The 26,119-nt window shown below is 38.5% G+C and overlaps 1 protein-coding gene across 2 annotated transcripts in view; it reads right to left on the bottom strand.

The window, feature by feature from the left end:
• The window catches only part of LOC133515500 (A-kinase anchor protein 200-like), a 49,027-nt gene that overhangs the window by 12,668 nt on the left and 10,240 nt on the right, over positions 1-26,119 (bottom strand). For both annotated transcript variants that reach the window (XM_061848045.1, XM_061848046.1), the window contains exons 3-4: positions 20,386-20,577; positions 19,959-20,081 (exon numbers count right to left, since the gene is read on the bottom strand). In XM_061848045.1, coding sequence (XP_061704029.1) covers positions 19,959-20,081; positions 20,386-20,577 — 315 coding nt within the window. The remainder of the gene's footprint in view (positions 1-19,958; positions 20,082-20,385; positions 20,578-26,119) is intronic.

Here is a 26,119-nt window from a genome sequence, read left to right as displayed (position 1 = left end):
AGGGGTGCAGCGACATTAAATGGACATGTTTTTTTTTTTTTAATACTACGTCGGTGGCAAACCAGCATACGGCCTGCCTGATGGTAAGCAGTCTCCGTAGCCTATGTACACCTGCAACTCCAGAGGAGTTACATGCGCGTTGCCGACCCTAACCCCACCCCCCTCGTTGAGCTCTGGCAACCTTACTGACCGGCAGGAACACAACACTATGAGTAGGGTCAAGTGTTATTTGGCTGCGGTTTTCTGTAAGGTGGAGGTACTTCCCCAGTTGGGCTCCGCTCTAGATCTGGAATGACATCTGCTGTGCTGTGCCCTACCACACAAGGCGAGATGACATTCACATTGCCCATACCTCTCTTTTGGACGTAGTTTAAGGACATACCCGGGTCCCGGGTCCGGGTACATTCACTTTGTTTATTAACGTGGTTTCATTTAAACAAACGAACAGACTCGTAAGGGTTCCTTGTTTACCTTTAGATGACCGGCCTCAACAAACCTTTATTCACGCTAGCAGAATTAATAAGTAAATTCAAGGTTCAAGGGGACAATTTAGTAACGTTCTAACAACATTTTTCATGAAGCCATTTAAGACCCGGAAGTTAGTTATTCCGTTCAACTTTGTAAAACTATCAGTATCAACGAAAGTGTGGCCCCGCGAATGAAAGGGCGGAAGCAGACACCTAGCGCTCGCGAGGCACTTTTTACCGCGGCTTAATTCTAACCTAACGGGACGGCCCGCCGGTGACTCACCGCGCCATACAACGTGGATCATGGTGTTTGACTATGGTAATGATTTTCCGCTCTAAAACCCAAGTGCGGTTGATGGTGTTAAATATAAATTTACGAGGGGTTGCTGGTTCTGTCGTATTTTATTAATTGTTTGTATTTTGAGGTAAGAAACTACTAAATTATCAATATAGATTAACACGCAACATTATTCGAGGAAGATTAAATTATGAAAAATATGCACGAAAGCCATGTCTGCCGCATATACCCACCCACTGAAGTGGGTCAAAATATGGACGGGTGCCGAAAGACGGGCGAGGATCTGAGGGCCTATCGCGAACCACGTTCGACGTGTTACCTCTCTGTCGCACTTGTAAATACGTACGTAAGTGTGACAGGGAGGCAACACGTCGAACGTGGATCGCGGTAGGCCCTCTGAGGGCCTATCGCGAACCACGTTCGACGTGTTACCTCTTTGTCGCACTTGTAAATACACACGTAAGTGTGACAGGGAGGCAACACGGCGAACGTGGTTCGCGGTAAGCCATCTGGTAGGCCCAAACGGTAATGGCGGGACGACCTGGACGCTCTCAACGACTGGCCGGAAACCGAAACGAATGGAAATCGAGGGGGGGGAGGCCTTTGCTCAGCAGTGGGATAGTAATAATAATGCATGAATAGAAAGGGATCGGGATAGTGATAAAACACCAATGAAAATTATAGTTTTTTTTTTTATATTTATGCGTAGAGGTGACGAAATGCTTAAGGGCCTCCACCAACTAGATGGTCTGACCAAATAAAAAAGTCACGTCTTCAGGCAAATTCCACCAAGTGTAGGTATAGGGCGACGACGAATCGAAAGTAAAGTTTCCATAATCAGCAGAGTTGCAAAACCAGTGGTGTTCGATGTTCAGAAATGACGGACTGTTAAGTTAAGACAATATACCTAAGTAACTTAATACACTTCTAACGGTTGGTGTTAAAGAAGCTTTCAGGTTGTCAAAGGTATGAAATAGTAATGGTAACAGCAGAATTTATAATTTCAATTATGTAGGTATTTCCGAGTACCTACCTTATATGTTGTTCTAAAGTAGAGACGCTTTCACTGTTGCTATCACTATTGCACGCGTGTAATTATACATATTGTTGTCCCGCCAATGATGCCGGTTGTCAATGTCACTGTGCGAGCTTGATAATAATTATGCACGTGCAATAATAGACTTTATGTGACTGCTCCATAATAAAAGGCTTTAAATCACACGAGTGTTTTAATGCCTAATTATGTACAGTTACATACACTAATTTATCTACACACATATTATAAACTTTCTATGAAATATTCACTAACCCAAATTACAGCCTCCGTTAGGGCATCGTTGCCAAATCGTTGCTCTCTTGGCGGAACTCGCGGATATGTGGTGGCGTCACCGAAATATTTTTATCGCTTATTTTACACGAAATTTTTGCTATATTTTACCTTAAAAACAACAAAACGTATTAATTTTATCCTTTAAACTAATTAAAAGATAAACTGTACGTCAAATGGCGGTAAATGAAAACTTTTTCACGCATGTAGTTTTTTTTTTAATTTAGAGACAAACTAGAGTCGGGGGCGTATTTCCGTATCATTCGATACAAACTAACATGCGAGATATGTCAAAATTGTATGCAATTGACATTTCATTTCGAACAAAATGGCATCTCGACTGATATTAGAATAGAGGAGAGTTATGAAGCTATAACTATAACATTATCACAGATAAGAAATTTGTTGTGACAAAGCAGTTTATCGTAATGTTGGCCATTATTCACGGATTTTGAAGGCCTCATAGAGGGTTTATGATATGTGTGTAGATAAAGATAGCAACAGGCGGGTCAATTTACAAAAATCTATGTGGAAAGCGTCCCTTTCTTATAAAAAGTTGTAAGATCTCATTTAAAGTGCCATTGTAAGAGTTGGTTTGACTGTAAAGGGGTATTATTTACATTAGATGCAAACATATTAATAGTTTACAAAAACACATTGCGAACGGCAGTCGGGTGGCGAGTATAATTTGCATCGGCAATAAATAACGGCAGATAGCATCGGCCGAGACTGTCATACTTGTACCTCCGCTATCGGCAGTTGAACGCCCCGTCTTGCCACTTGCCACCGATTACTGACTCCGCATATCCTATCATACCGCAAACTAGGAGCATAGGGGAGCAAACACTGCAAACTGATCACTGATCAGTTAGCTTTGATCCCTTCGGTTTGATTTTGGCCTTTTGGTTTTATAATGGAGCGGGGGCCTAACGGTAAAGCTAAGTCCACACCGGACGTTTTGACGACCGGTTTGGCCTTGTGGGTAGTGACCCTGCCTACGAAGCTGATGGTCCCGGGTTCAAATCCTGGTAAGGGCATTTATTCGTGTGATGAGCATGGATATTTGTTCCTGAGACATGGTTGTTTTCTACGTATTTATAAATATTTATATACTTTGTCTAGGTACCCTCAACACAAGCCTTATTGAGCTTACTGTGGGACTTAGTCAATTTGTGTAACAATGTCCTATAGTATTTATTTATCTATAATATTTACACCGTGTCCTTTTTCTCTTCTACATCTTTTCAATATCAATTTCGTCTAGAGTATTCTACTGTTGCGTGCATCGAAACGCATGCAACTAACTGTCCATATTAGTCGTCAAGTTTTGGATGAAGACATGTGGGACGGAAAGTAACCTAAAACCTGATTTACCAACCTACTTAAGGTTGTCCTTATAATATTTATTTATTATTTAATAGATGGACTGCTAAACTATAAAATCGTCGGGCAAACACTGCAAATTCTCAGTCAATGCGTATATGCAAGTAAAAGTAATCAAGCGTTTTTGCTCATGTTATTTTACTAGTGCATTGTCATCGTATCTGTACAAATAAATTCGAAGTAGATCCGACCCGTGAAATTTACTTGCTAGATACTGCGTAGGTTTAAATTATGTTTATTTACTACTTGCAAAATAACTAGGTCATAGCAGCTAATAAATATGTACAGTCCACCGTAGACCGCATCATCACTTACCATCAGGTGTGATCGTGGTCAAACGCCTGCCTATCCTCCATAAAAAAAATATTTCTAAGTCAGCAAAGCTATTAGCTTAGCACCCCTGCAAACAAATATGTATTTCAATCAAGATGACAATCGCACATCGACAAACGACAAACCAAAATATATGAAATCGGTTAAAAATTGTATATGGATGACAGATGTTACGAAAAAGTCATGTGGAAATTTCCATACAATTGAAAGAAAGAAGAAAGAAAGAAAATAGAAATAAGATAGAAAGATAATGATAAGAACAACAAAACAAAAACAAAAAAAAACAACAGATATAAATTATGTACACATTAAAATCCGAAAATTACACACTTGGATCCAGCAATGTGTGGAGTAGGAAAAAGACCCCGTCTGTGTCTGTGTAATTGGCGTTTTATATCAACTTGATTGATTGTCTTCTTGGTTAGGCTCTCTGTAGAAGAGAACAGCCGTGCAGACATACAAATATATTTTTGCCCAATCTGAAACGCCTACCTTTTTACTCGTTCAAAAAATAGCTGATTTCTCAACTTCCCTAGTGTTTTACTTGAGTTGGAAGAGCCGTATGTAGGTTAGGTTTAGTTTAAGGAACAAAGCCAAAGCTCTGCTCGTTTATTAATTACTCACACAGCACTCGTTCGTAAATTGTTTGTCTAATTGGTTTTAATAAAGCTCTTTGTTTCGTTTGGAACAATGCGACGGACTATGTCTCGGTTCGTTGACTTCGGTGCCGAATACTTCGGCAGGGCGATAGACCGTTACTAACATTTATTCAATACAACTAAATGTAGGTTTTTTCACTTTCATGGCCACAGCCGGTGACCGAATAGCTCAAAGTGTATTTTACTAAAGTCGCAACGAGATAACTTTTCATTTTTAGACGAAATATTAGGTACAGGATATTAGTCGAAATCCGCATATGACTTCGGAGACAAAAAGTTACATTTTTCCACTTCCAACAGACAAAACCAATGTCGCTGTTAATGTCAGTAACGTTAAAATTACTTGAAAGATATATCTTACGAGTTTCATTTTGTGATTGTAATCCGATATGATATAATTCAGAAGAGAATAATTTGTGACGCCTTTACGCGTCACAAATTTAGTAGAAGCGCTCGTGCATGACGAAAAAGCAGTCACGGGCCTCGAATGGGTTTAACTACGTTTATTATCTTTTTAGGCATGACAATGTTAAACATACTAAAACCTTACAGAATAAAGTGTTTAAAATCACTAACTTAAATACTCAGCAGTTCCGTTGTCTACAATATCTTCTCTAACGGAATCCTCGCTATGCAACACACGATTCAATAGTGGTATTATGAAAATATGCACGACAGATGATCCGCGCCGCGACGTACTAGCAACATTCTTCACCGATGGACCATATTACCTTCACGATAAGGTTCACGTAATGTCAGTTATGACGATGGCACCATTTAGTAAACATGCAACCGGAGAGCGGTCGCGTTACTTCGCCGGTAGTCTTTTGTTCGGTCGCTAACGCCCATAACGCTTGCACGCATAATATCAACAAGCTTGGTGCCGGTTTAATCGGACATTGTATACAGCCCGCTAATGGATTTGAGTAGCTAACCAATGTTGCGTATTTTGCTTGAGGATAGTGAATTTCTTCATGCAATCTCCCCATGAACGTTTTTTTATAGGAGGCAAACGAGATATACACATGGAAATAGATAGATAGAATACTCTTTATTGGCACACCTCAGTAAAAGATACAGCTTAAAGAAAAACAATTAAATAAATAAATAAATAATAATAAATAAATAAATAAATATTATAGGACATTATTACACAAATTGACTAAGTCCCACAGTAAGCACAATAAGGCTTGTGTTGAGGGTACTTAGACAACGATATATATAATATATAAATTCGTAGGCAGGGTCACTACCCACTAGGCCGAACCGGTCGTCAATTGATTAGTAATAGAGGCAGACAACAGGCGGTCTTATCGCAAAAAAGCGATCTCTTCCAAACAAGTAGTGGAAACAAAAACAATTAATCAAAAAGAACGTTATGAAGCCTACTTTCATTCACACAATTCATCTTTTCAAATACATCTTTTTGTACAGTTAATACTTGAATTGAAATACATATAAAACACCCATGACTAGGGAACATCCATGCTCATCACACAAATGAATGCCCTTATCGGGATTAGGACTCAAGAACCATTGGCTTCACGGACAGTGTCACTACCGACCAGGTACCTTACAGAAAATCGCAGCCAAATAGCACTAGACCCTACTCATAGTGTTGTGTTCCTGCCGGTGAGTAAGGTTGCCAGAGCTCCACGAGGGGCGGGAGGGGGTTACGGTCGGCAACGCGCATGTAGTCCTCTGGAGTTGCAGGCGTACATAGGCTACGGATAATGCTTACCATCAGGCGGGCCGTATTTGCTTGTTTGCCACCGACGTAGTATAAAAGAAAGGTTAGACAGGTCGTCAATATACCCTGCGGGGAAGATAGAAATAAAGTTTAATATAAAGATTCGAAAGGCAAAAATGTCAACCAGGATCACTTATGTATAAGTGCATGTAATATATTCGCAGTGGTTTGTCGACCCTCTAAGATTCCTCGGGCGAGCCAGCCGCAGCCGCCCACACGGTGCAGATTTTATGTTGCACTTTGAAAACACGTTTTCTAGTCCGGCGGCCCGGTGATACCGGATTTTTGAGATTTCGTGCGTGCATAGTGTGCGATGCGTACTGATGTCGTTAAGGGATATTCGGCATTCAATTGACATTTTTAAAAATTTGCTAAGATGTAAAAAAAAGGTCCTAGCGCTTTTTTTTTAATACTACGTCAGTGGCAAACAAGTGTACGCCTCAACTCTAGAGTTACATGCGCGTTGCCCCCCCCCCCCCTCCTCCTCGTTGAGCTCTGGCCACCTTACTCACCACTATGAGTAGGCAGGAACACAACCCTATGAGTACTTATTTGTCGGGTGGTTGGTAGTAGTTGGGCGGTAATTTTCTTGTAGGGTTTTTTTCACTTAATCGTATACCATAAACGGTTAGTAATTGTCACAAGACTGTCGGCCAACGTCAAACCCCGTACATTTTGTCAGGAAGTGACCGGCTGTCCTACCCAGTAAGTCAGTGTTCAGACCAAATTGTTACACGAGAGCGTAAAAACGTAAAATATTTCAGCCTCAAAATAAAAACAATTTTAAAGTTTGTACGAGAATGAGATTACTAACCATTGTATGTATCAACATTCATATTTTATAATATATTTTTAATACAGTTGCTCAAAAAGTGCTACTTTACGTAGCTGTTTAGCGTGCGGAAAGTTGCATTTCGCGAACTAGTGCTTTTTACTTTTCCACTTGTTCCAATTCATGACTACTTATTGATGAGTGTTAATGTTAGTTTCCTTTAAAAGTCATAATCAACATAAAAACCTACTGTTAATGTAAAAATAATAAATATAAGCATATTTCATATTTTATTACTTACCTCTTCATCATTATAGCACGTTTATTTTTTAATATTGAATATTGAAAAACCGTTCTTAATAAGTTGTCTGAATGGAACGGAATAGCTGCCGAAACGCCTGTTAAAGCAGAGGCGTTTTTCTTACTGCAAGTTATATTGTATGTCTATGTACTGCAAGAATATTTTAAGTTTCCAAAGGCAACATTCGATATTGTTTTTATATAATTTAAAATAATATACGATACACAAATAATCGTAAATAATGATACTTAGGTAATAAATAATAGTATAATATTTTATATTTACAATTGTTTCTGTCTTATAGAACATGCATAAAAAAGTACTTGATGTTTTTATTATTTTTTCGCAACTGTATTAAAAACGTCGTTCGATACACGTGCGGACATGTCATTCTTCACTCGTCCCGAGTCTTGTCACTCGCCTACGGCTCGTGGCAAGATACTCGGTACTCGTGTAAGTGTTAAGTAATGACATACTTTCCGCACTAGCATCGAAATGTACTAAAATGCATGTCTTATACCCCCTTACTAACTTTAAGTATGTAAGTACCGATGTTAACGTCTTACATAACCCCGGCTCTAATACTTAGCAAGTGCTATAAAATTTGATGGTATTTCACTTGTAAGATATTTCAGGTTTTCCCACTAGTTACCATCAAGTTGTTGCCAGTGCTAACAACTGTACCCCTAGTGTAAATAAATTCGATTTCCAAACGTGACGTACGCGTTTGCGTTTAGTCTTATTTTGTATTGGATTTCGAAAGAGCGCGCCAAGCGGGACGTTTTGGAAACTCAAAATCCTATACAAAATGAGACTTAACGCAAACGCGTTCGTCACGTTATGATGTCGATCAAAGTTACACTAGGGGTACTGAACAAAATCCCAATTCAAAAACTTAGTAAGACTGGATGACCACGCCACAACTTAGTAAGTCTCACATCCTTACTAGGTTTTTGATATGGGATTTGTGACTTGCTGACGAGTTATACAATGGTAAACTGTCACTAGACGTGCTAGCATGCTACTTTACTAGGACGTCCAAGGCGTTTATTTCACGTGATAAAGCAATAAATATACTTATTTTTAAGTTAGTGATTGATAAAAGTATTGCAAATGCGATAAAAAGTGATTGATAAAAGTATTGCAAATCCGATAAAAAACGCATGCTTCTACAGTTATTCTGAGCAAAAAATCGAGTTGTACAAATTCTAACGTTGTTGATCATCAATCAAGATAAACTACAACAGTAAGCATCGTAAAAGTATAAAGTAGTATTTCTATTTTGGTAAAAACGGAACAGTTTAATTTGGCAAAGCGTTGCGGGAGCAAGTATAATGACCGCCCACCATTTACTGTTCGCGACGGCGAGTAAATGCGCCAAACGCGGTATTTTTACTATCGGATTGCGTTGGCGTCGACACGTGGCAATGTTTTTGTTTACATGTATGTACAATAACTAGATCACGTTTTATGTAAACATTAAACGCTGACCAATTTCACTATTAGACAACTTCGACGATTTTTAGGGTTCCGTAGCCAAATGGCAAAAAACGGAACCCTTATAGATTCGTCATGTCCGTCTGTATGTCCGTCTATGTCACAGCCACTTTTTTCCGAAACTATAGGAGCTATACTGTTCAAACTTGGTAAATAGATGTATTATATGAACTGCATTAATTTTTTCACACAAAAATAGAAAAAAAAAACAATACATTTTGGGGGTTCCCCATACTTATAACTGCAACTCAAAAAATATTTTTTAATGAAACCCATAAGGGGGGTATCTATTATGGATAGGTCTTCAAAAATGATATTGAGGTTTCTAATATCATTTTTTCTAAACTGAATAGTTTGCGCGAGAGACACTTCCAAAGTGGTAAAATGTGTCGTCGTCCCCCCCCCCCCCCCTGTAACTTCTAAAATAAGAGAATGATAAACCTAAAAATATATATGATCTACATTACCATGCAAACTTTCACCGAAAATTGGTTTGAACGAGATCTAGTAAGTAGTTTTTTTTTAATACGTCATAAAATTAAAAAAAAAAAATGTTTTTCATCAAACCTATACGTGTGGGGTATCTATGGATAGGTCTTCAAAAATGATATTGAGGTTTCTGATATCATTTTTTTCTAAACTGAATAGTTTGCGCGAGAGACACTTCCAAAGTGGTAAAATGTGTGTGTGTGTGTCCCTGTAACTTCTAAAATAACAGAATGATAAAACTAAAAAAAATATATGATATACATTACCATGCAAACTTCCACCGAAAATTGGTTTGAATGAGATCTAGCAAGTAGTTTTTTTTTTTAATACGTCATAAATGGTACGGAACCCTTCATGGGCGAGTCCGACTCGCACTTGGCCGCTTTTAATCTCTCTACTAGTACTAATCGATCTATAATTTATATTTAGAGTTGCCATAATTATTTGGAACTGATACGAGACAATGGGGTAGTGATAGCGTGGGTGCAAATACATAATTAGCTTTGCTATTGTGTCTCTTTGTGTAGCTACATAGGAAATAAACTGGTTACACAGAGATGATTGTGACCTCTAGGTATTCTACAGCAGTATCGAAATACGGGACGCGATCCTTCAATACGGTAGCAGTCCCGTATATACGGGACGTATGGCAACCCTATCTGTATCATATCTCTGTTGCCTCTGAACCAATTTAGACGTAATTTGTTATGGATATAATTTGGGTTTGGAAATCATTATATCACAATGCACACTACAGCACACGAAGACGAAGAGACAAACAGCAGACGAAGCCACGGGGAGAAGTGTCTCCGTTTGGGCAAAAATGCTTTCGTATGACCAGATTTCTCGTCTACAGGTAGCATTTGTCAAAAGATTCTCGTGAAATTTTGTGAGCAGGTTCGGTAGTTAGAATTTTTGTAGTTTCGTTTTATGAAAAATGTTAAAAATGACGGAAATTAGCATATGGGATTTAAGTGTCAGTATAGGGTCTATGGCATTTAAGACCATTTTGAGTTGGCTGTGAAAAGTAAAAAATACTAACGTTGAATACGTTAGTATTGTTTACTTTTTAAGCTTAGGAAGCTTATCGCGAGGTCTACAGCTCAGAGTCACTAGTTTATCTTATACCTTTAAACGAGCAATTCTTGTATATATATATTTCCGGGATCTCGGAAACGGCTCTAACGATTTTGCTGAAATTTGGTATATGGGGGTTTTTGGGGGTAAACAATCGATCTAGATTAGTCTTATGTTTGGGAAAACGCGTGTTTTCGAGTTTTCATGCGTTTTTCTTTCGACGCAGAATATGGTCGCTAATTTCGTGTTGCCGGCCACTGTGCGTCTGGTCCAGCGGGTTAATACGCGGACTGCTAAACGAGTGTTACGTGTTCGAATCTCGCCCGGTGACTAACTTTTGTTTTTTTTTTATATGTTCAATTTTATATATAATTTTTTAATTTTTATTGTTTTAGACAAGTTTAATTTATTAACAAAATGTAGTTAAGATTATCACCTATACACCACCATATTACAATAAATAGGTTATAACCGAGCAAAGCTCGGTCGCCCAGGTACTAATAAGTTAAACAAACAAAAAACCATTATGACTACTGAATAAAATGTGTGACTGTATGACTTGAGTACTACTCGTATACTTGCCGCAAAACTAACTGGCCACTGAGATCATAATGCTATCTCCTTTACCCTTGTTAAGACCAACCAAGAGTGAGAGAGATGGCATTATGACCTGACTCGCCACTTAGTTTTGCGCCAAGTATAGCGGATCACTTTTCCCATAAAACGTAACCTTACACTGACTTTCTCAGCCCCTATTATATGATTGATTGATTTTAAATGGTGAATAAAGCAATTTATCACTTATATGAGCATAATCATTTAATGGTTTAATAGCCAACGGAATTCTAATGTTGTTCAATTATTGATTGAAATGATTAAGCTATTATATTTCAATACATAAAATAATCGACCCCTATTGGGTCATAAGTTATAAAACCCCGAAACAAATTAGAAAGTTAAGGACGCTAAAGTCAAGTTAATGCAGTCTAGAAGTATCTTTGACCCTCAAAAGTTTTTGGCAAAAAAATAATTTTTGGTACAAGCTTTTATCGCTCAATGTAGGTACTTTTCTTTCCACAGGCAACTAATACTCATGGAGACAGTTCTAACAAATCCGAACACAATTAGTTTGCGTTGTTTTATCACAGAGTTCCCATGGCCACCTCCTGTCTCCATCATCAGATCAACTTCACATGTATGTATATACAAATTCTCAGCTCAATCGGAAATCGGGAAGTGGGTCAAAATAAGCTTCCAAGATTTGGCCCACACTAACAAGTTAACAAAAGCTTGTAAAAACAGGACAGGACTGGATGAAAGCAGCGCGCGGCAAATCAAGGCCATTCATACATTGCGCTCGACTAAATGTACGAACGGCCTTGATTTTCCGCTCGCCGCCCCGCGCGTCGCTTGCGTCCAGTCTGCGACCTGACACTGCCAGCGTCTCCGCGGATTCAATCTGGGTCATTCCGTCTCTCCCACAACAGGCTTTCCAATTTCAAGTATACGGCTGCCATTTCACTGAGGTGGAGATGAAAGGAGATCAGAGAAGATGGTTGTAATCTATATTTCTTCTCCGCTCCGCATGCTATTGGTAAATTCCCCTACGTTTCCTCTCATCTATGTCCCACCCTCCAAATTTCACCAAAATCGTAGTGTATCCGGGAAAAGGAAACAGCCACAACACTTCCGATTTGATAATGTATGTATTAACAAATTAAAATGCCTTAACCTCCCGAATCGTTATTTAAATGTTGTTCTTTATGATGCATAGAATAATGGTTGTTCAGTCCAGTACAAAGACAGCATACAATTTGACGTCGACACTATCGCATGTCGTTAGTCGTCAATGAACTAAGAGCTGATATATTCCTCACGCACCCAACACAAACCAGCCCAAATATAACCCTGGTACAAAATTTGGTTAGAAATAAAGGGAAAGTTGAAAAAGTCTGTCGAGCGAGACGCGAACTCGCAACTCTCGAATACCAGCCCATCGCTCAACCTCTGACCTCTAAGAACTGACTCTGCAGACTTAGGAGAAGACAGCGAATATTTCCACCAACCATGACCATGTTACATCAATATCACCATATTCGCCGTCATCGGGTAAGTCACGGTAGCTGAGTTGGCAGAGCGATGGGCTGGTATCCCAGAGTCGCGAGTTCTAATCTCGCCCGAGACAATGTCTTTTTCCATTTCCTTTATTTCTAAGTATTGGGGTAACGTTCGCACACGTTTCTGCTTAAGACAAATTAAAACCTGTACGGCTAGCACCAGTATTAACATTGACATATTCGCTCACGTCTACATAAATTACTTTCTATACATCTCGCTTGCAATAATATACGAGTACAAGCGAGATGCATAGAATTAGAAAGTAAGTTACGAAGACGTGAGCGAATATGTCAATGTCAAAACTGTTGGTAGCGGTACTGGTGGTCAGTTATAGTGGTCAGATGGAGACGGGTGGTACGCAAGCGTTTGCAACTGCGCCGGTAATTGCGCCGCGCGATATCGTTGACAATGCCTCACGTTTGGTGCGCGGATATGGGTAGCACCTCTTTGAATTATAATGCGCGCTGAGCGCCGATTCGAGTGCAATGCACTACGCCGCAATACCAATGAAAACGGGTCACTTTGCTGGGGAATTTAGTATGGAGCGACCAGTTTTTATTGTTGTTGAGTGTATGTCATAGAAACCGGTGGTTTCTAGTCGGCGAGGCAAGGTCGGAAGGAAACAGTTTGATTGATAATCTCCCGTATAAACGATATTAATATGAAATGCCTTGTCGATCTGAAGATAAGCTTTTCCAAAATTAATAACCCTAGTAAGGAAATTGCTTAATGAAAAGAATTAACGAAAACGGAAGTCATATCCTGTAGCTGTAACACAACTAAATCCGACAATTTTCAACCATCGCTGATGTAAGGAAAGGCATTCTACGAAATGCCTTTGCCTTGAATGGCAGTTACCTCCGTCAAATACGTTAAGCTCGAGAAAATGTGCCAATTTGTTAGCCAAGTCATGAAATATTATCAGAATAGATTTCATAAGCGACATTCTCGTGGAATGCTCCTGCCTGTATCACACATCCTTTTACCGTAAACCTACCCAACTTTAGTCTAGCAAGGTACTTGACCCTTGTAAGGCCCAGTGCCTAAAAAAGCCCACTTTTTAAATAATAGTGAATTTTTTACAAAAACGGTAATCAACGTTTTCTAAGCAAAAGCTACTTTGCTTAGAAATTAATCTGACGATGATTCTATAAATGATTTAATATCTTTTTTTTCTTAAAATCATAGTCTTTTTGGATCTAAAATAAATAAGGTGGGCCTACCTACCTTACCTTAGGTCAGTTACCATGGTCTTTAACTTCAATAATTAAGTATACTATATGTTCTATTTGGTTTAGTCTAATTTTTTCTTCCATAATTAAAAATATTTAGCCATAAAACTACTACCCTCACATAACATAAGTTAACGAAGACTTTCGATTTAAATTTGGACCATAATTCGGAGCTTTTGGACTATACTATAGTTGTACCGCAACAAAATCGATCAATCCATTATAAAGATTAAAATGAATATATCATTTATCAGAAAACTAGTCAGCGATAAAAGCTCGTACCAAAAATTAAATTTTCGCCAAAAACTTATTATATCTAGGATGTAAAACAAAAGTTACAAGACGGTTTAGAAACTGCTTAAACCGCGCTTCTTTGTCTGTCCGCATCTTATTGTATCCATTAATGAGACCTTGAGTTAAACAGCGAAACTCGGCAAAACGAATCCATTTTGTAATGATGACGTTGCTAAATAGGTAAACCAATCGAAACGTCATTTTCCTAGTTTTTACCGAACGGCAAACAATCATGACCCCATTGTCAAGCTGTTGAGTTTTTTACCCAACTAACAAGGGGGTAATTTTATATTTCTGGGTCTTTCTGCAAACTATTTCACGGAATTTAGAGGTCTCAATTTAAGAAGAAACGAATGAAAACGATATATAAATATGCGTGAATAGAATAGCAACGAACGGGTGACATAAGCTGCATATTAACAGACTTTCAAACAGTTAAAGATGTCATACGGTCACGTCTGAAAATATCATTACGAAAAAAGGGCCAAAAATATGTATACACGACTTTATTGCCCATATATTTTTGGCACATTTTTCGTATCGATATTGTCAGACGTGACTGTGCGAAAACCCGCGTTTAAGCTTTTCCAGCGTTTTACGTGGCAACGATTCTAACATAAGCATCCACTATTATATACAACTAGTATGGCTACTTGGTCACTAAGGTTGGGGTACCGACCGTAATATAGTTCGTTTTTTTAGCATAAGAATAAAAAAGGTAGGTAAACAATCTTGACGTATCTTTTATTGGAAATTATTGAAAACCGCTTTTTAAAAACTTGTTCATATTACTCATGAAAGCAAAAGAAAAGTGTTTTTGTAAAAAAGATGCTCGTCAAGATTGCTTACTACTTCTTCTAATGATAAAAAATCGGCCAAGTGCGAGTCGGACTCGCACAGGAAGGGTTCCGTATCATTATCTATAAAAAACGGTCACCCATCCAAGTACTGACCCCGCCCGACGTTGCTTAACTTCGGTGATTGGATGAGAACCTCGAGATTGGAACGAAATATTTATTTTATCCTGTTTTTAGTATTTGTTGTTACAGCGGCAACAGAAATACATAATCTGTAGAAATTTCAACTGGCTAACAATCACGGTTCATGAGATACAGCCTGGTGACAGACGGACGTACGGACAGCGGAGTATCAGTAATAGCGTCCCGTTTGACCCTTTAGGTACGGAACCCTAAAAACGAACTATAAGCTATTAACCGGCCCAGTGCAAAGCGGTATCAACATTCAATAGATGAAAAATGAGTTATCAAAGCAACTTTCTCGCGTGTATTGTATTAAATGAGGGATCAAAGAGGTCTCGGCGGTGATCCGTCGGGGCACAGTTAGTCTCGGGGCCGAGCTCCGCCCTCCTACACTCACGGACTTCAATTGTTAAGTCTTAGTTTATATTGCTTTGGTTGTTGGATACATCAGTGCGAGTGACAATAGAGATGGGCGTATTCCTTCTGCATAGCAATGGTTCACCATTCCTGTTATGCCATACTTATTTGAGTATTATTATGTTAGTATTCGTCTTCCTCTGATGCCGTTTTGATAATATACAAATCTTGTAAAATTGATGTAATGGACGCTCGATATTGGTCTGGTCTGTCATTGCCTTTTAGTTCGTGTAGCTACCGTTGGCGCTTGTTGCGTATGCAGCTGTAATGTTCAGCCAAGGTACGGTTGGACCGGACCGATATAGTGTTATGTGTACGATGCTTGATTTATATAAATTATCTTTATTTAATTTAGTCGTTATCTTTTACCAATTTTTCCATTTGTTCACTCTATATTATTTTATGTCTTTCTTTTTCTCGTCTGTTAGTGTTACCTTTCGTGATCTTTCTCACTTGATGGTCTCATCGGAAGATCAGCGCTGGAAGCCACCAGCAACATTCTGAGATGAGGCCATTTCGTGACGCTTTATACTTTCTTTGTTTTTATTATATTATTTAATTTGTCTTGTTTATGTTTACGAATAAAAATAATTCTATTCTATTATTAAAATTCATAAAACTTAATGTTGTCCCTTTCTAATAAACAGAAAAATCAACTTACTGTTCACTTTACATTGGAGATGTCATAGCGTTAGTATTGACACGCAAATTAGTTTGAACCGTAAATGGGTCAACAATTAAAGTCTGTGACCGTACTAATGCGAACTTCGAATTCCAAGGTCGTCTATCCATCTTTATCGCACCAGCCTTGCACCGTGCGAGGGATAGAGACAAATGGATGTTCGAATTCGAATTTGGACGTCCTCGGTAGCCCCCGTCATGTCCACATGTGATAGTTTCACATGGCGCGCAAATTTCACATGCGGGTCACTGACACTTGCGATCAAATGCGATCTAAAATATAGATCCTAATGTGTATTGTTATGCGTACACGTGTGTACTTATTACGGCGGCCCCGTTTTCGTGTGGCATGTCGTTGATTTGGTCAAAGAGACTGACGAACATATGAACCAATTGTCCAATATGTAGATAAGTTAAGCATTCCACGGTTCTGTCCCGTACAAAGGATTTCCAAAAAAAAATCGTAATCGCTACATTTTTTTATATAATTTCTAGTCCTTAATACTCCTAACCACGAGATCTAGAAATATCTTAGATAGTAGAAGAAAATGTGTCAGTTTTTTTTTTTCATTCCGATACCTCGTATGACGGCATCGGGATGGACGGCCCGTAATAAATATGGAAATTTAGGGACACTGTATTAAAAAATGGGATCGGTTTTTTTTTACTACGTCGGTGGCAAACAAGCATACGGCCCGCCTGATGGTAAGCAGTCTCCGTAGCTTATATACGCCTGCAACTCCAGAGGAGTCACATGCGCGTTGCCGACTATTCGATAGAATCCCCCCCCCCCCACCCTCAGTGAGCTCTGGCAACCTTACTCACCGGCAGGAACACAACACTATGAGTAGGGTCTAGTGTTATTTGGCTGCGGTTTTCTGTAAGGTGGAGGTACTTCCCCAGTTGCTCTCCGCTCTAGATCTGGAATGACATCCGCTGTGCTGTGCCCTACCACACAAAGCGAGATGACATTCACAATGCCCATACCTATCTTAGCTCCTAATTCCTTAATTCCTAAGGGCGTTTTCCCTCATCTGTGTGTCATTAACTGCCGGTTAGCAATCGTCACAAAACTGACGATCAATGTCACAAATGTGAAGAACATGACAGCTAGACATGACATAAACTTAAGGTGACGCATCGTGTAACTATACAATCTAAAACCCGCGCTCATCCCGATAATTCGCGCGGAGTGAATTTGCTTTTGCGCTGCACTCTATAAGATCGTATGCGGCAAAACGGGTTTTACCGTTTAAAGAAAAAAAAAAAACAAGAACTATTCGAACAATCACAACTACAGTATTGAAATGTGTGTTTATAGTAATCTATAAAGATACTTTAGAGGCTTGAATCGGTCCTATTTGCCTGTACAATGAAAATATTTGTTTAATAAAGAGGCATTTTTGATACGATTTTCTCTGCTATATAAGTTAACCAATCGTGTAACGGCAACTACAGAAGTCGATGCAATTAATAACCAGTTTACCGAACAATACATTGGAGTTTTGCAATAGGGTTGTTTCCAATTTTTTGAAACGCTTGTATTACGTTCTATATTAACTAAAAGTTGCCCTAGAATTCAACTTTTATACTAAAAACGGCTTTAAATATGTTAAATTAACAAAATATATTTTGACAGATGCTTTCGCGCCCAAAACGCCCTTTGAAAATTGTGTGACGTCACAGTTTACGGTTTGACACATAACTACATACACACGTAGAAGATACGAACTGTCAACTGACATTTGTCATTTGTTGTTTATCGCCTAACTGTCAACAGTGTTAATCCGAGAGTTGTGACGTCATCACAATCTTCAATGAAGTTTCGAGTTTGGTCACGTGACGTGTGCCAAAAAATATTTCAAAATCAATATTTACAAAAATATGGTCATTACAGGTCCCCTAAAAGTAGTTTAAATGTTCTTATAATCCAAAAGAATTTATTGGGATACAATTCTGCCCTAAGATTTGTAGATGGAAACAACCCTATTGCTAAGATAAATCAAGATACCTGACGCCAACATTCACAATGCATTGCCTTAAGTCGCAGTTTGAAGTAAAATTTAAAATGAACATGACTAATAAAAACATACCTACGTACAGAGGGCTTACCGCGAACCACGTTCGACGTGTTGCCACCCTGTCACACTTACGTACGAATTTACAAGTGCGACAGAGAGGTAACACGTCGAACGTGGTTCGCGGTAGGCCCTCTGATTCTTGTATGTATTCGACTCTGCGTTGAACAAATGGAATACAGCATGAAAGTAGGCTAAGTAATACCAGTGATATATCTGCCCGCCACCATAATAAAGGCTAGAAATTTTACGGCTCAAAAGACTTGAATCGTCTGCAGAATACTAATAATGCAGACGTTGAGACATTTTGCATTAGAAAGTCGTTACGGTAACAGCATCATTAAAGAGATGGAGTTTAAATGATTGGCACGCACGATCTATGAAGGTCATGTGCGTCACATATTTTCTTTTTATTATAATTTTATATTAGAAGATTTAGAAGTGCGCATCTTAAAGATTACGTTAATGTAAGTAGGTAGGGGAACTTTACTATCATTATTCATTACCTACTGATTATGCACCGTGTTTTTATTGAATTTCGTTAACTTCGGGGTATCGGTAAGTACGTTTACAGAAACTAAATGGCATAGTTAATTTAAAAAAAAAAAAATTTTTTTTGTTTTTTTTTACTATTTTTATTTTTATAAAAAGTTACTAAATGTTGCATATAGCGTTGTTGTAACACGGGCATTACATTTAACTCAACCAAACAATTGAAACCAGTGACATATCAATGTCATTTCGAACGTCGATCGTCCGAGATAGTACTTACGTTTAGTAGCAAATGTATGAACTCGCACTAAACACTAATCAATAAGTAAACAGGCCCTAAGGCAAGTGTACACACTCGTAAGGGCCTTATAAGATAAAAATAATGATTGATTATCTCCGAAATGGAGTTAATTAGAATATCGGTGTCTTTGAGAAAGTTACTTAATTTAAGCTCAGGAATGCACCCTCGAAATTAACGCAAATCAAAAAAAAACACGGTGTAGAGTAACTTTGGGATTTTTTACTAGTGATCTCGTCATCGCCTTATGTGGGATAAAAATGCCCATACGGCTCGATTGGTGTTATTGATGACAATATCACCAATTCTACTTCATCTTATTTTTTTAATCAGTTCTGGACAACTGCTCCACTGATATTAATGGTCTTGAAAATAATATACAGGGTGTTTAGTCACCTGTAATAATTTACGGGCTAAATATATAGGCCGTACTGAACAACTTTTACTGATCTACCCCGAAATCGCGAATAAAAATTTGATTCTCCCATAGAGATAGTCAAGGTCAGACAGCCAAAATGTATGAAACAGCCAAAATGTATGAAACAGCCAATTTTTTTTGGTGATTGGGGTTGGTCCTGTAGTAAAAGTAGCTCAGTATGACCTATATAGTTATATATTCACCCCGTAAATTATTGCAGGCGACTAAATAAACCTGTATACGGGCTGAGGAAGATATAACATCGAAAACTTCAGTCTTAAATGGCTATGAGGTTGCATCTAAAATTCGCCCTAATCTACACTAAACAAGGAAAATTTTGCCTAAAACACATTTTGTTAAAACAAAGAGAGGAAAATTTATTTAGTACGGGGTGACGCATCCTAACTGATGAATCCAGAATGACCTAGAACTCCGGTAGCCGTTTAAGAAATGTAATACGCATAAGGTAGGTGTCTCCCTAAGGCGCATATGGAAAAAATATTCGCTGTCCTCGGTTAATGATCCAGAGTCGCGAGTTCGCCTCGCCCGAGACAGTGAATTTTTTTATTTCTAAGCTTTAAAACAGAGAGGACTTACCTCTTCCGGCACTTTCTCTGGTTCGCCGTTCGTTTTGGGTTCCTCTTCCTTGGATTTCTTCTCCTGTTTTGGCTTGTCTTTTCTGCTAAAACTGATGGACCTCAGTGACCATTTTTTCTTGACCTGCCAGAAACACAGTTCGATTAAAACAAGAGGTATACAATATATGACACACCATTGTCAGTTATGTATTGCATGTAAATGATACATTCATAATGAATGCAGGCATCATCAAATAGACGGAAATCCCAAATTCATATTCTTAACATGTGAAAGTTTGGTTGAAATGTACTATGTTGATAACCTCCTAAGTTCCTTGTTTTGTGTCCCGATATCCTTTTAAAAGAACGTAATCTAATCGAATTGTGGACTATAATGAAATAATTAGGTTTCGACGGACACAAACCGAAAGTTAATGTATGCTTACCTTTTCTTTCTTAGGTTTCTTGCCGTCCTCGGGCGTGGGCACGGAGTCCCCGTTCTCGTCCTTGGGCTCGCTGTCCCCGTTCGTCACGGGTGTGGGTTCTTTATCTCCGTTCTGTTCTTCCTTGCCTTCCTTCTCTGTTGTTGCGTCCTTTTCGTTCTCAGGAGTCCCGCTGTCGAGCTGTTTCTCTTTGTCCTAAAATGGAGCAGCATTGTTTTTATTAGATGTCTTTATCTGCAGTTTCTTACATTAGGGGACAACGATACAGAAATGCTTGGGAAGCCCTGTTGAGTTGTGCATAATCTGTTTTTTAAATGATAAGTGCTAATTGTGAAGCAACACTTTATTCATAATGGTCTCAGCATTCATACATGACATTCACATATCTCACGTAACTATCGTCGCCAACCCGCAACATAGTATTAAAGCATTTTGCGTAGAAAAAACATGATCAACATCGGTATACCTATCCGGATGAGTCACTATTCGTCTGGGAGTTGAGGCCACGGATATACTGCGTGGGGGGAGGGGGTTTTTTTTTTTTATACAACGTCGGTGGCAAACAAGCATACGGCCTGCCTGATGGTAAGCAGTATCCGTAGCCTATGTACGCCTGCAACTCCAGAGGAGTTACATTAACAACTAAATTATCTTAATAATAGTGAACATATATGGCTATAAATCGTAGAGCAGACACTTTACAGTAAATTAGTACTGTTTTCGCATCGAAATAAGGCGGTTAAGTATGCGCCGTAGTTAACTAATCGCCCAAGCTAACCAGACAACTGGGTGGAGGCCGTATAAAAAAGGACTCTGTATTACTCTGAATAACATGACCTTTATAGTCTCGTTGTCTAGCTTTTTGATTTACCTAATAATAAACTTTGAGATTTAATAATAAACTTTAGAGCAAATTAGGTACAATATCTTCAAGGCAAGTTCATAGAAACATTTCGGATGAATGTCTGTCATTCCTTCACAAGCTTACAAACATTCGCACAAAATGTTCTTTCATTTGAATCATTTATACAATCAGATTGATCTGCTATTGTTTCCAAAATATGCAAGTTCAATAATTGTTTCTTTCGTCTGATTTCATCAATATAACAGCGTTCTTTGTTAACCTAAAAAACGTTCTAAAAGTACTTTATAACTGACCGGATGATATCTTTGCAATAATAAGGTTTACGAGTTATCAGTTATTATAAACCGCACTACATAAAAATAAAAACAATGCCTTTCGTTTAACAGATTAAGTTTTGAGCCGATTTTTTCACCTCAGAAATGTTCAACTATAACTATATCAGTGTGAACGCTGGTAATAAACTCCAATGAGTCAGGAACAAAATATATTTGACCACGAACTCGATAGCATAAGAATGCATCTTTCATATCATCAGATAAGGCTGGGGTCCGAGCTCGCAGCTTATCTACACGGGAAGCGTGGGCGATGTCTGCGAGTTAGGACAGATAGCATTTCTTTTGCGTGACACTGCCTTTTACTTTTACAATGGTGTGTTTATGGTCTTACGACTCTTAGACCTGAGATACACTTCTAAGTTTTACTTACGTAAGTAGGGAAATTGCTGTACTACAGAACGAGAGATGAATATCATTATCTCATTCTAACAAATAGCTTTATGTTTACATATGTAAAATTTACAAGGCCTTATGGTATGTAGTACGAATTAGACGTCTTAGCTTTTTTTTAATACTACGTCGGTGGCAAACAAGCATACGGCCCGCCTGATGGTAAGCAGTCTCCATAGCCTATCGTAGCTCGGTATATTTAACCGAACTAAGGGCAACGTCCTAACACTCTTAAGCCTTAGTTCGGTTAAATGTACTATTATTAAAATAATGTTTTGCTTGCATAATTAACTACTTTACATGTATAACTAGAATTAGGTAATATAAGCGTGTTTGCATTTTGAAATAAGCTGAATACTTAATCTAAAAATACTATTCAACATCCGTAATATTTTCGACAGACCAAACCACATAGAGACTTATAGCCAGACAAGTTTTTGTGGCAAAATAAGGTGATTGATAGAATGAAATACCGAAATTTATATTATCAATGTTACCTTAACCTTATAGATATTTGTAACACTAAAGAAGATAGCTACCGAAATATATACCACGTTCAATATCTTCTTTGATATATTAGTAATTTTCTATTCTTTTGACATAGTATACTACAGTTTACGTTTCTATTTTTAAGTGCTAAATATATGTAATAAATAAATTATGTACCGAATTTGTGACTGATTACATTCTTGAATTTTTCCGGTAAATTACAGCAAGAAGAAGTTACAACTTTTAATTATTAATCTATAATCGGTAACAGATTTACCGCAGTTTCATTTTATCAAACACTCGTTTTTGCCACAAAAACTTCTACGTCTGATTATGGCGTTATTCATAAACTCCTATCAAGTCTAACAAGCTCTTGATAATCGTTTGTCCTTATCTGTCGTCTTGGCAATTGTTTGTGTTGGAAAGGGACTAGATTTAACAAAATTTGCTAAGTTTTATGAATAAGGGGTGTATGACCTGGACAAGGCAACGAAGAGTATGTAATTTTTTTTAAAGAATTTTACCATTTGTAAGTCTTTACAAGCCACATTTCAGTTTTTTAGTATCCCTGATCTGAGGTGACAGATGGACAAGGCGAAACTATAAAAAGGTTCCCTGTTAACGACGGGCCCCTAAAAATGACGTAAACATGTTAACTCCATGTTATTGTTGCAGCCGCGAGGGGTGCGTGACCATCGCGCGCATCGGAGCGTGTATCCGAACTCCACTTATACCGAGCGATGGCCCTCATTACCCAAATCTCTCTACACGCACGGCTTGCACCGAAATGGTAACGATTATTCAGCTTATTTACACATTGATAGAGCAAACGCGCTATCTGCACACAATTTCAAGGCCGACGCCTTCCGTGCAGCGTATAATCCTTACAAAATACTGATGCCAATGACCTGGTGTCGTAAAGCTTATAATGTTAGATTGAAACAGACAGCGCAATGCCATCTCGCTTCTTTTAGGGACGTTTGCACTAAACCGTCTTTAACGTCGTTCATAAATTTGGTTGTATGAAAAGTTTGGTCGGTTTGACAGCGGGATGGCAGACGGGGTGCTGACGTGATGGCATGGCACCTGCCGGCCGCCGCTATACCGTCTGCTTCAACATTGCCGGACTTGAAAAACAGTGGTTCTCTATCAAATAGTTGTTTATGTCGTACAGTCAGCGTCAAATACTTCGTAGCAGTCAAAGTAGCCAAATAGTTCGGTACACCATATATTTAGTAATTTTAGTATGGTGTACCGAACTATTTGGCCACTTTGACTGCTACGAAGTATTTGACGCTGACTGTACTCGTCATCCCATTTCGTCTTACCACTGTTTTTTAATGTTGAAGCAGTTGACGGTATTTAACGTCCGTTCTGCAATCCGCTCTTAAGGACTGTGTACACCGGGCGTCTTAGACGTGCACGTGCGCGTTGTAATATACAGAACCTTATAAGAGACGGCACACCGCTTGCGTGATGTGTGCGTGCGCGCAGATGGTGTGCTCTGGACTTCATAACGTCCACTCTTAATCTGTAGGGTTTAGTAAATTTCCTACATAATTGATAACCACCAGCAAATAAGGTCCGACCGAGATCTCGGTCTCGGTCTCGGTCTCGGCATTCTCGGCCAAAAATCGGGCCGAGATCTCGGTCTCGGCTCTCGGCCAAAATGGGCCGAGATTCTTGCCGAGACCGAGAATAAGCAATGAGTTATCATTGGGGAATTTGAATTTTCCGCGCACGAGCCCCGGGGTCTAAGCCACTCGTTGGTTGCATCGCCCGGTTGGTGTGACGTTTTTTGTGATTTAAATTGGTTTCATAGCCACATTTTAAGCCAATTACTTATCAAATACTAAGTGTTGGGATCGGATAGGCGCGGTTGCAAGTAATGACTTGTTCATTTGGTTTTTTTCGTTTTGTGGTAGTTGTTATTGATGAATAAATGGGTGTATATTGTTATCGGGATGTAACTTAGATTAACTTGTTGTGAGTGGAAGATGACACTGGATATTTTGATACTAAATATATTTGTGTCAAAGGGAAAAAGCAAAGCAGTAGGTAAGTACGAAACGACACCTGTGGCGGATATTTTGGGTTACAAGTTACAATATATAACTCTTTATTTTGATTATTGTTATTTTACCTCTTTTTGTGCACATCCGTACTGAAAAACCGGCCAAGTGCGTGTCGGACCACGCATAATGGAAGGTTCCGTACCTTCATATAATACAAAAAAGCCGTACAAGCAAAAGAGCGTATGTTAGTGGCACTTTTGTCGTTTTAATAAGAAGATCAGTTTTGTTATAACTCTTCCATATTCAAAATAATTTTCCTGAAAAATTATTTGCTTATTTAGAATTTTTTTAATGGTTTTGCTCTCCCGGTTCAAAAGTTAGAGGGGATCACACAATTTTTTTTAAATCGATTATTGTCAAAAGTATTTATTTAATAAAAAAAACGTTTTAGCATTTTTAAAGACCTATCTAATGATGAGCCACATGATTATTTTTTTACTTTTTGTTACATTTATACGGAGTATATATTTGAAAATATATTTTACATTATTTTTTTCGAAACTAAGAAGCGACTTACATAATACATCTACACCTACGTTCCAACTTTGGTTATAAAATATACCGTATAGTTTTTGAGTAAAATGGCTGTGACATACGCACAGACCGACAGACATAGGACATGACGTAACTACAAGGGTTCGATTTTTGCCATTATGGCTACAGAACCCTAAAAATACTGTTTAATAGCGCTAGGAATTGATTATGATAACTTTTTTTCTGATAAATCGTCGAATTTCGATTATAAAAACAATTTTAGTGCAAAATTCGTATTTTTTCTCTATTTTATAAATTCTCGGTCTCGGTCTCGGCCGAGAATCCCATTGAATCTCGGTCTCGGTCTCGGTCTCGGCCGAGACAAAAAAAGCGTTCTCGGTCGGACCTTACCAGCAAATGTTTGTATTTATACCTACTAGAAGTTGTCACTAATTGTGTAAATAAGTCGTGTGACAATAAAAGGAAATGATAGTTAACGAGGGTCGGTGCGGGTATTGCCTGGTAGTCACTAGAAAATGATGTCACGTTCAACTCAACATCATTGCTAATTCCTAGAACTATAAGTGAATCATAAGTCATTCAAAGAGCAAACGGGCTTCTAGCCTATGATTCTTATCACACACACACATCACACATGCACTTGCACAGTCAGACAGTTGGCCCTCATTGAATATAAAGTTTGTAAGTTAGTGCTGACTGTATGTGTTTGACTGAACACTTGACTGAGAATTTGCTGTGTAAGCTCTATAGCCTGCCTGGCTGGCACCTGCCGTCAATACAGCACATCCCGGCGAAGTCTGGTCCTTTATCTTTCCAGGAACACTACATTGTATACCTACAAAATGTGTAGTAGTATTGTTGATGAATGATGACCATGTCTGAGTGATATAGGTGCCCAACTAACAGCCATCGGTGAGAAGCCACGAGCGACTTTCATCGGAACATTTTTTTTTAAATAATTTCTTGCCGTCAGGTTGAACTCACAGCGATTAAAGATCTCTATCTAGCTACGTATCTCTTTTATTTTCACGGCATCTAACATTTCTTGGGCAAGGTAATATTCACTTTTTCGTCGCCGGTCGGAAAGT

The sequence above is a fragment of the Cydia pomonella genome, chromosome 2 (genome assembly GCF_033807575.1).
Source record: "Cydia pomonella isolate Wapato2018A chromosome 2, ilCydPomo1, whole genome shotgun sequence".
Classification (NCBI taxonomy): domain Eukaryota; kingdom Metazoa; phylum Arthropoda; class Insecta; order Lepidoptera; family Tortricidae; genus Cydia; species Cydia pomonella.
Note: the sequence above shows the minus strand (reverse complement) of the source record. Positions and strands in the feature narration are given on the sequence as shown.